The 11,826-nt window shown below is 49.4% G+C and overlaps 1 protein-coding gene across 2 annotated transcripts in view; it reads left to right on the top strand.

Annotated features, from left to right (window-relative positions):
- The first annotated feature begins 5,088 nt into the window (after positions 1 to 5,088).
- The window catches only part of LOC113572059 (histone deacetylase 9-B), a 19,728-nt gene continuing 12,990 nt past the window's right edge, over positions 5,089 to 11,826 (top strand). Inside the window, exons 1-4 of one of the 2 annotated variants that reach the window (XM_035525000.1) lie at positions 5,089 to 5,246; positions 9,796 to 10,007; positions 10,951 to 11,131; positions 11,467 to 11,605. In XM_035525000.1, the coding sequence (XP_035380893.1) occupies positions 5,147 to 5,246; positions 9,796 to 10,007; positions 10,951 to 11,131; positions 11,467 to 11,605 (632 nt within the window). In that variant the 5' untranslated portion in view covers positions 5,089 to 5,146. The remainder of the gene's footprint in view (positions 5,247 to 9,795; positions 10,008 to 10,950; positions 11,132 to 11,466; positions 11,606 to 11,826) is intronic. The other variant, XM_035524999.1, reaches the window with a different exon arrangement.

Genomic DNA, 11,826 nt, shown 5'->3' with positions numbered 1-11,826 from the left:
AGTGTGGGATAAGGGAGCTTTCAGTTGAGATTTTGAACCAGAGTCAGTACGTGGATTAATGATTCTTGTCACAAAAACGATTTTTGCAAAATATTTTACGTAGACTAACGAAATAGCGGTACATGCTATTTTATCGTAATATTATCAACTGTATTGTTTCTTTTTAAAAGAAACAATAAAATGTAACTCTTAGTAACAGGTATTTACAAAGCATCGCTTCCGTGTAGTTTCTCCGGGGGAAACATCGCCGGGCTAAAAATAGAAACGATACCATCTACCCACCCAACACACACTCTCACACTCACTCACTCTCACACTCACACACACACACACACACACACACACACACACACACACACACACACACACACACACTCTCTCTCTCTCTCTCTCTCTCTCTCTCTCTCTCTCTCTCTCTCTCTCTCTCTCTCTCTCAATGCGTAGGTTTCGGTAGACACACTAATATCATGTAGCATGAAAAAAAACCCTTATTTTAAGTTCCTCGCGTGGTTTTGTGCACAAATGTTCAACAAAATGTAAAATCTAATTAAGCCTTTAATTATTTTAAGGTATAATTGGTGCCAGCAGTGCATTATAACATTTTACAAATAGAAAAAAATGCAAATAGCACTCGCTTCCATCATCATGAAAATGCAAGGTATGGATTAAGGAGAGCACATGGCATCTCCTCAGTTATCTAATTAGGAAGAAGCTGTCCGTCAACAGGTCTGGATATTCCTACTTAGAATTTATTTTGCAATGTACAGTACTCTGGTGTTTAATCTGCAGCCTGCAGGAACTGTGGATGAGCAGGTCTGGGACTGGATAGGATTTGTTTTTTAACTTATTTTCCTGCACTGCTGTACGTGTGTGTGTGTGTGTGTGTGTGTGTGTTTATTCTCCCAGGTGTGTGTCTGCCCGTCTGAGGACAGAACTCTTGGATATCCATCACATATAGATGCCTCTGACATGAGCTCCCCTGAGCAACCAGGTATTATCTGTTCACTGGATGCTGTGTTGCTGTGCATATACTGTCAGCTCCATCACCCCCCACCCCCCAGCTCACGGTCTCTTTAAGGGCAGCGTAGGCCGGTGTGGTGGGGCTGTCGGAGGCCTCCCGTGGGCAGGCTGAGAGGCCCGGGATATATTTAGCCCCGGCTTGCCACACGCCCGAGGCGCCCCTTGCGCTCTGGATGTGTTCTTGGCAGGCTGAGGTGAGCAGATGGAGACCCTGCTGGCAGGTGGCTTAGAGGAGCTTCTTTCATCTGACCACCGCAGGAGCACCCCCCCCCCCAAAGTTGCTGCTGCATATACAGCACGGGCTTGATTCAAAGCAGACGATGACTCTCGCTTTCTCCGCACGTGGCATTCTGACAGTGGTCGCTTTTATTTGCCAACGCTGCCTGCCAGAATGTCAGAGGGGTGCTGTTCACCTCAGACATGTAGCACGCATGACCACGAGAGTCAGCAAAAGGAGAGAAGCTGTTCTTGGAGACAAGCTGTTCTTAAGCTGTTCTCTGCGCACTTGTAGAGGTGTCACGAACCTGACCGTCTGAACTGAGAGTTTATTTAGGAGGCAGTCATGAATGTTAACCTTTTTACTTTTTCCAGTATTGAGCATTTGAAGAGGAGATGGATTTTTTAGGCTTTTCTTCCTCTTGCTTAAAAGCTTTGATGAGCTCAGTGCTGATTTAAGGTTTGTTATCCCAAGGGTCTAGAAGGGCTGAAGCTTTTTGCATTCCTAATGTTCTTGGAGACACACAAATACACACAGATGTGCGCACACTATACTGCAATGCTGGGAGTGGAAGAATCCCATCAGACCTCTACCCAGAAACCTTCTGCTCACATAATGCTGGCAGGGGATTTTTGAAATATTGAAATATCACGAGAGGACACTTCACTGAGCCCTGCTGCACTCCACAATTGACACCAAGCTCGTTAATCGGAAGTGACACACCCACACTGTTGACAGCTTTAGAAAATTTGTGCACTTAATCCCTTTTGTCCAAAGGGGGAGCTGTTGATGTGAGTGGGAAAGAGAAGGGAAGGAGGGGAGATAGATAGATAGATAGATAGATAGATAGATAGATAGATAGATAGATAGATAGATAGATAGATAGATAGATAGATAGATAGATAGATAGATAGATAGATAGATAGATAGATAGATAGATAGATAGATAGATAGATAGATAGATAGATAGATAGATATATTCAGGCATGTCCTCTTCAGCAGTGATTGATTGGTAAAGGTTACAGGCAGGTTGATGTGGTGCTCTTTGAGCATTAAACCATGACCAACCAGCTATCTTAAAACATTTTCCATGGTCCAGAAACAGCTTCTTTATGTCCGTATGACAGACACTCTCCTTGAAAAGCTCTGCCCTTTTACAAACAGTGTGCTTTGGTATAGTGTCCTTGCAATCTGCTGTTCTTTGTTGTTTTGTCTTACGGAGCAGATGTGTGTAGGCAAGTTTGTACAAGAGTGTAATACATGCTTTTTTGTGTATATCTGTGTGGACGAGCACTTTTGTGTATTCTTCGAGGCTTATTATGGGCCGTTTTATAAACAAGTCTTCCTTCACCTTTGGGAATGACCGTTTCTTTGTCAGAAACAAGCCTGTGCAGACGACCTATTTCTGCAGCGGCATCTATTTTGTCTGGAGAGGAAAACCTGGGTAGAAGGAGGTTTGTGTGTGTGTGTGTGTGTGTGTGTGTGTCTCTGTGTGCATGCATGTGTCTGTGTGTGTGTGTGTGTGTGTGTGACCTGGGTTTCACTGGCGGTATCGTGTCCGTCGAACAGGAATGTGTCTGGGGAACTCCGCGGGAACAAAAACAAAGTCGCAATGGCACTTTTGGCAACAATAGCGGCAGATACAAACCTGCCTCTCTCACATATTAAGAGCGCCTTTCTCATGGGGATTGGCCTGCCTTGGCTGCACGCACTGAGCCTTTCCTTTCTTTAATTCGTTCAGCAGGCATGCTTTTTTTGATGTACTTTTCCCCCTCTCCTCTTCATTTGGCTGTTTTCCAGGGCTCACAGGCGAACGTTAACGGTGTTACTGGGCTGGCTAGCGCTCGCACTGCTTTGCAAAACCCCTCTGCTGTGGTGAGGTTGTGGCCCCAATGACTAACTAGGCAGTTTGGAAGCTCTCCACTTAAAAAAGAAGTCAACTGGCAACAGGACGCTGATTAATATTAACATGTCGGCACAGCTTGTTACTGCTGGGTTCTTAGAGAGCTGGCCTTTGCCTTTGCCTGTGTGTGTGTGTGTGTGTGTGTGTGTATGTATGTGTGTGTGTGTGGGGGGGGGGTGTATGAGTATTTGTGTGCTGCAGTGGGTTGTGTTGCTTTGTTTAGCCTTTCATTTTGTTGGGTGTGAAGTAACACAAGACTGGACAGAACTAGATGTAAAAGAGATCTGCTCTTCACTGGAGGAGGACAGTCAGAGCCCCAGCAAGCACAGATGGTGTTACAGTCACAACCTGCGTGTTTGTTTTTAGCTGTCCATTTTTGGAACATTTTCAGGAATTCCAAACAAGAGAGGTTGAGTTTTGGAAAACGTGCCTGATGTTGATTTGTGATGAGACTTTTCCAATTGTTTTCAACCTGTGTATGTTTAAGAAAACCCAAATATAAAATATAAAAAATGTCCAAATAGTTTCAAGTAGCTTTGACATTTGCTAGTTTTCAACTCTGAGCCCGGAATCCATGATCAGGTCCTGGGTGTTGTAATCACTGATAGTTAATTTGTGTCAGAGGACTTGGATGTTTACCTCAAGTCACTCTACATTGTTCTAACAGTCAAGTGACGGCAAAGTTGTAACCGTGTAATAGTCGACCACTGAAAACATATCCAGGATTCAAAAACGGATTCAAGCTCCCTGGATAAATACCGTTGGTATCCTGTAACGCTGGATCACAACCTGAAAGTGTTCGACTTACTACTGGAGAAGCTGGTGAATCTTAAAACCTACTGCAGTATTTTCCTGTATTTCTGATCATTGTCTCCCTCACGCCGCTGTTTTGAGGACGGTGGGTTTGGGGTGTTGGGGGATCCTCATGGATGGTCCATCGCAGGCGTGTCTGACGACTGCAAAGGACAGAGGGAATACAAACAAATATCCCCCTTCTGCCATCGCTGCACTTCGAATGTTTTTTTTAGAATGTGTCATTTTTGAAGACATATGCTGGGCTTCAGGTTGATTTGTTTTGCCTCAGAGAAATAGCACCTGCCTGAACCTCTGTTTGTGTCGGTGTCTCAGCTGCTAATGAATTAACACGAGCTGACAACGTCAGCAAAGGGGAAGAGGTGGAAGTGTATGGAACAGAAAGGAAAGCGCTAGAAAGCAGATACAAAAACCAACAAAACAAGACCAGGAAGAGTAGAGCGGGAGCAAATTTGAAACAGTGTTCATTCATTACCAGGATGAATAGGACAGCTGAGTGGAAGAGGGGCAAGGCTTGAGAAATGAGACGCTCGACTGAGGTTTAAAGATACGAAGGACAAAAGACTGTTCTGGGCGAGAAGAGAATTAAATCTGAGAACAAAAAGCGAGGGGTGGAGGGATTGAGTAAGGGAAGACTGAGAGCAGGAGATAAAGAGGAACCAGGGAGCCGAGGAAGAGGTTGAAGACAGGCAGCTGTGTTTTTGTGTCGCTATTTTAAGCGGCTCTCCGCTGCTCCACTCCCCTGGTTTGGCTCGGCCTATTTCTGTGCTGGGCTGGTCCTGCTGCTATTCCTGGCACCTGGGAGCGAGGGAGAGAGAGAGAGAGAGAGAGAGAGAGAGAGAGAGAGAGAGAGAGGGCTAGAGAGAGTGGCAGAGGGAGCAAGAGAGCGACCGTAGGGGAGACGGAGAGAGGTAAACACCGCACGAGCGCGGCGAGCCGGAGCGTCCCTGCACCCACCGGCTCACGGCGCCAAAGGAAGACGGCTCCAGCTAGCGGAGACCCCACGGGCAAATCGTCCCCTCCGGCGGCGGCGAACGGGGGGCCGAGACACGAGGGGAAGAGAGGGCTGCGGCCGGGGGGGGGGCCGGCCGGGAGGAAACGCGGGGAGGGGGCGAGGAACGCGCCCGCCAGGGGCGGTGTGGGCAGCGGCCAGCGTCGATCGCTGGGACGTAGCCGCAGGCTCGGCGGCAGGCATGCTGCAGACCATATACGAGGGCGAGGGGCGCATCCCGGCCGAGTGGCTCCGAGATGTCCTGGACGCTCGCAGCATCTCCAGTAACGTGACTGGCTCAGGTAGATGTGTGAGAAGGAATTTCTCTCTCTCTCTCTCTCCCTCTCTTTCGTCCTTGTCTCTCCGTACTTACTTTTCTTGCCGTCTGTCACTCTGTCTGTTTCCCACTTTTATCTGGTGACTGTCCCTATTTCTGAACAACAACAAAATCAGGGCTTGTATACTGTTATAGCAGCAGGACATGACTGGTATTGTGCACAGGTGTGTGTGTTTTCCATGGTCCTGTTAGGAAGGATATAGCAAGTGTGTTTTGTACTTCTGTGACGTACATGTGTTATCTGATGTATTGTCTCACTGCCTTTTTCATTTTGGTGCATGTTTGTCTGTGTGTATTCCTTAACACAGTTTTTAGTAAGCTCATCTCCGTTCATTGTTACCAAGTCTTTCATGTTGTGTAGAGAGAGAGAGTGTGTGTGTGTGTGTGTGTGTGTGTGTGTGTGTGTGTGTGTGTGTGTTTTTACATGTTGGAGTTTATGGGGACACATTTTTTCACTGGGCACTAACAAAACCATCCGATTTTGCTGCAAACCAAACAGACTTTTCTGTTTCATACACACATTCACCAGAGAGCTGGCTTTAGATACAGGTCTACAGGTCTAGGGCCGTAATCCTGAACACGCTCGTCCTGACAAACTGAAGCCGCCTGTGATTAGGCCATATACCATATACCACAGCGCTGCTGTCCTGAGACCAGATTTTAGCTTCAACATTCTTGATAAAAATCATTTGTGCAGATTAAGAGACATTGACACAGGACCTGTACACCTGCCCTGGCGCACTCATGCTGTCTGGGTACTAATAGCCACTGGCCCACTGCTCTCCACGGGCCCAAAGCTAAATACATATACATGAATATTTATACACGAGCCTTCAGGTCTTGGGCTAATGACATTAAAGACAGCTCTGTGGGGGTCAGAGTGATGAAGCAGAGCTCTCATGTGACCCGGCGCCTGCCAGCCAATGCAGAGCGCGTCGGTTCACAAGTGTCAGTCAATGCGGCTCTATTTTGGCCTCTGTTGTTTTGCTGGCACGGGGAATGCTGTTTATTTTAGATCTGCCTGGTTCTCATCAACTCTGACTCATTCGGGCCACTGAGGCAGCTTTCTCACGGAGACTTGCGGGGGGGAGGGGGGGCAAGTCGGCGCCTGATGCCGCATGGTCGCTGCGGGAAACGCGAAGGGGTTCAGAGGGCCTCGTAGGTGCCCGGTGGAAATAATGCCTCTCGCCAAATGCCGCCAAATGAAAGCGGGGGGTGGGGTGTGGGTGAGGGGGCGGGGCCTGGTGCCTGGCTGTGAGTGACATGTCGGCCCCTTGGCTTGGGATTTCCTGGTATCACAGTGATTCCGCAGAGTACCAGGAACGGGACCGGACTGCAAAATCTCGGGGATGTTCCTGTCCCCAAAGGCAGAACACGACTGTAGCCTACTGTCGTAGCCGCGTTCTGGTGTGGGACCAGCTCGGGGCCTCGTGCGGTGGCCATGGAGACGGTGTTCGGGCAGGGCCCGACGGGAGAGGGGCATGGATCAGAGGCCTGGCGTACCCGGCATGCTGTTTGCCTCATGCCACTCCGCGGGGCAGCCAGAGCTCGGGGCCAGCTGAACATTATGGCCCCTGCATGCTCAGGCGCTGGCTATTCTCATCCCGGTTATTTCGGGCCGGAGGCATTAGGGGGCTAAGATTAGCCCCGGGTATCATTGCGGTGGAGTGAAATCCTAATAAAACTGCCCACCGGAAGGCGCTATTTATAAAACCCTGCTTGTCCTGCGACTCACGCGCGCTGCAAAAACGGCACCGTCGTCCACGTCTGCCCTTACCGCTGAAACGCCGGGCCGACGTCGCTAGCTTTGTGGGGAGACACGGGCTTGTGGAAAAGGAGAGTGCTAGAACGTTCCGCAGATCCCGAGCGCTTGTTGACGAGATCGGGCAATTCCACCGCTGTCCCGCACAGCTGCGCTCCTCCTAGCTGCTGTGTTGTTATGTTTGGAACAGACACAGATGTCTGTTAGCAGCATTTGACACTTCGGCCAATGCAGTGCTTCTGTTTGGTGGCAAGCATGTGTATTTCTGGACGACGGGCCTGAGAGGTCGACGTGATTGTGCTTCACAACACACACTTTTAGCTTGGCCCGTTGGGGAACGACGTGATCACACTCGGGGGGCAAACTCGGTCGGCTCGCAGTCGATTATGGATGGCTTTCTGCAACACTGCATCGGGAATCCAAGAGGGTGTGTGTGTGTCTGTGTGTGTGTGTGTGTGCATGTTTGCACATGCATGTGTTTTGCCAATACATTTTTCATACTGAATGTTGCTATTCCTTGACACCAATAAGTGTGTGCACATGTGTATGTGTGTGTGTGTGTGGGGGGGGGGGGAGTGAATTCCTAAAGAACAAGTGTATAAAATAGAATTGTATGTATGATTTAATGTAGTGTTGTATGGAAGTGTAGGGTGTGCCTGAAACTATGCAGTCTGTTCTTATTTGGACCTGGTTGTATGCTTGTATGTGTGTGTGTGTGTGTGTGTTCATCAATAGCATGCTTAGTATTAAGGCACGAGTCCAGATCATTCTCTCACAGAACACACCCTCAGGCTCACACTGTCGTCCCACACACACCAAGCGCGCCTCTATTTTTCTACCATTTTGTTCACGCCCCTCTGTGTGTGTGTGTGTGTGTGTGTGTGTGTGTGTGTGTGTGTGTGTGTGTGTGTGTGTGTGTGTGTGTGTGTGTGAGAAAATAGTCAAAGTACATCTCGCCCATGCCAGTCACACGGCGCCTGTCTTTAGAATAAGCCTAAAAAAGCGCTCTGTCGCTGGTCAGAATAGCCCCGCGCACTGTCCCCAGCTGCCTGGTCTTCTGCGCCTCGCCGCTGGCGCTCTCCTGAGCTTCCTGGTGTGAAGGAAACGTGTAACTGAAACACGTGTCCTTCAGAGTGCCACGTTCATACGCTCAGGAGGCCGTTACATCACCAGATACTGAGCAGCAGGCAGATCAGCGAATGCCTTTACAGTCCTGAGGGGAGGGAGTGAGTTTACAAACATGGGCTCTCTCTGACCAAATGACACATTTATTTTACAGGGTTTTAAGTTTTCTTTTCACTGTTTTTGTTTGTTTGTTTGTTTGATTGGAGGGGTTTTGCTTAGGAACACGGGTTGATGGACTATGTGTTTATAAAATATGCACCTGCTTCACCTTTTTAAAATATACACAAAAATAACCATCCTCATTTCAGGCTGCTTACTGCAGTCATGCATCATGATGCATTCTCTCTCTCTCTCTCTCTCTGTATGCACACATGAAGAGAGTAGGTGGTGTGGTGTGGTGTCTGTGATTCCGGCGCACAAGCACCTTTGCTGTGTCTGCCTGTGTTTGGCTGCTCGCTCCCCACCCCCCACACCCTCCCCCTTGTGTGTTTTAAGGAGCGATGACACAGCTGTCACCAGCCCCAGATCTCCACGACAATCATAAACTGGTCAAATCATAAAGCAGATCAGGACTGTTACCACACGAACACCTATATATGTTTCTATGTATGTCTGGGGTTTTTTTTGTTTTTTTTTCGACCTTTGGTGCACTGGCACCCGGAGGCAGCTGAGGTCCGGGGAGAAGGCCCTCATGGTCGTAGTGCAGGTCATACCTACCACACAGCCGGCAGAGGCCCACGGTTCTGGGCGGGGGAACAGCTCATCCACCGTAGGGCTCGGCCTAGCCTGGGGGTAAGCAGAGGAAGGAGTATGAAAATGTTTGCACACACTGTGGGGATCCACTTATGTGCGTGGGCGGACATCAAACCGAGAGCGCCGGGGGAATGCTCGTCTCCACGCATCTCTGCTTTGAGATTTTCATTTGTTTCTGTTTGTTTCTTTGAATGTCTAGTTTCATTTTAGTGCTGAAGCCTTCAGCAGTGCATCTATTTTTAGAAAAGGGGGCGTGAAGATCTGGTAAGAGGTTCATTGTATTCTGGGCAAGAAAAAACATTTTCAGCTTGAAACGGAAACTGAAGAGAGAGGTTAAGATCACGGCGTCGTGTTGGTTTTAAGGGGCCAGGGCGAAAGAATCTGACACTGTGCGGGACCGCACACAGCAGCCACTTTATTAGAAACACAGATCTTGTGCTGGTAGTCACTGGCTACTTGATTAGGCCCTTTACAGCATTTGGTCACGTGCTCTGTTACCCAACCACTGCCAGTTTGTTGCCCCATCAACTCCCCTTTCTCCCCAACCCATTCATCACTGCTCAGTTTCTGACCTTAGGACCACTGCTGACTGCATAACATCTGGGGGGAGGACCCTTCTTGGCCCTCGCAGAGCAGTGCGCGTTGGTGCAGGTTTATCCGTTTGTCAGCTTACCCACAAGATAAGTGTTTGTTAATCTCAGGTGTGTGTGTATGGGGGGCGGGGGTGCTCGAGTTACAAACAAATACACAGACAAAAAGGAACATTTGTGAGGGTGGAATGTGTATGCGCTGCTCACATGGCACAGCTGCCTACAACAGCAAACTCGTCAACTCCTCCTGGTAATCTTTCGTTTCCCCTCTGTCTGTCGGTCAGGTGCGGAGGTGCTGTCGCCCTCGGGCCGTCCTGAGCTGGCCATGCCCGAGTGGGAGAGCGACTCGGGAGAGTGGGAGAGGCAGCTGCAGAGGGAGCTGCTCCTCATCCAGCGGCAGCAGCACATCCAGAAGCAGCTGCTCATCGCAGAGTTCCAGAAACAGCACCAGGCCCTCCTGCGTCAGCACCAGGCCCAGCTGCAGGAGCACATCAAGGTCACCTACGACACGCTCACCTACGACACACGCACTCCCCTACGACGCGCGCTCCCCTACGACGCGCGCTCCCCACTAACACACATTCGCTAACATTCACACCAGGTTTGACCGCACATGAAATAATTGCTGGACACTCCACTCAGTTACGCTTGTCCAGTTTCAGAAGCGGTAATCCAACTCGTGGTGATCTGCATCACACAGTCTTCTTCTATTGATTTTGTAGTTTCTTAACTGGCTTTCCTGCCCCTGTCACATGAAATCAGACGTCTTCTCCTCAGTCTGTTGATTTAGCAGTCAGAATTCTGCACTGATGGTTCATCTGAACATCTGTATTAGAGGACTAAGAGAAAATACATTTACAGCGCATGGTTAACTCGCTCATAAACCCTATATAGACATTTATGATTGCTTATGTCACCAACCATAGGCATAGCCTGTCCTGCGGTTGTCTGATTGCCCCGCAACTGTCTCTGGATGCGTTCATAAATGTCTATATTAGAACTTTTGTATTTAAATATTTTATGAAGTGCTTAAGTAGGGACTTACAAATAAAATTGTTATTGTGTTTTTGGAGACTCATTTGTTGGACACTTCAGATGCCAATGGGTCTGTTTGACAAGGCTGTGAGCAAGCCTGCTGCCACCTTTACAGAGTTAACCAGCTTTGATGTTGCTCAGATGCAGCAAGACGTTTCTAGGCTTGTACAGAGTTAGTTAGTACAGAACACTGGCAGTGTTTGACACTGTCAGTGTGCAGGGTGAGTAACTGCCAAACTGCTTGACGGATTGTCTGCTGTAGAGGAAGCAGGCTGAGTAGTGAAGTGTCATGTGAGACTTGTATGTGCACGCACACACGCGCACACACACACCCACACGCACACACGCACCCCCCCTCCCCCACCCCCCCACACACACACTCATCCTTCTCCTCGCCCTTTCAGCTCCAGCAGGCGCTGCTGACCCTGCGGCAGCAGCAGGAGGCGCTGGCCGAGGAGCACAGCGTGGAGACTGGCGAGGAGAAGGAGGAGGTGCGGGGGGAGGAGCCAGAGCGCCACCGGAGGGAGCTGCCGCCCCCCCATCACCAGCAGTTCAGCCACAGGAAGAAGGAGCGCTCCAAAGAGAGTAAGGGGGGAGGAGCGCTAGTAGAGATCGCATTGTGTTTATCTCCAGCACCTCTGGTGTGGTGTTGGGCCTGCGGGATGCTGCCGGCGCCACTAGGTGGCACTGTTTGTACATTTGTCTCTCTTCCCTCAACTACATGACTGGTGCTTGAACAGACAGAAAATTTAAATGGAATGAAACCTCATTAGGACCTTTAGGTTTATCAGCAGTTACAGGTCTTTGAGGCACCTTGTTTGGGTGGTTTAAGTACAGATAAAACATCTTCATGCAGTGTTTCATGCAATTTATGAAAGCAAACCATTTTTGTCTGTTCTTTTTTTTTTTTTTTTAACCAGGCCTCCATCTTTTGCCTGTAGGTGCTACGGCCAGCACAGAGGTGCGGCAGAAGCTGCACGATTTCCTGCTGAGCAAAACCGCAAAAGACGTGGCCCCCTCCTGCCTCCCGCTCAGCCAGCGCTCCAAACTCTGGTACATGTACGTGTCATGTCCCCGCCCCAGCCCCGCCCCAGCCCCGCCCAGAACTCCAGCTGGCACCTTCGCTATGCTCTGGCAACCCTGGCACCTCTGTGGCTCCTGCCTTCTCCGTGCTCTGCTGGATTATTTGTTTTAGTCTCTGAAGGATTACACAACATGTACGAAGTGGAGCGAACCGAATCCTGATTCGTCTGGCTGCGGACTATCAGATGCGTGCGCTT

Source organism: Electrophorus electricus, chromosome 4 (assembly GCF_013358815.1).
Source record: "Electrophorus electricus isolate fEleEle1 chromosome 4, fEleEle1.pri, whole genome shotgun sequence".
Lineage (NCBI taxonomy): Eukaryota > Metazoa > Chordata > Actinopteri > Gymnotiformes > Gymnotidae > Electrophorus > Electrophorus electricus.
Note: the sequence above shows the minus strand (reverse complement) of the source record. Positions and strands in the feature narration are given on the sequence as shown.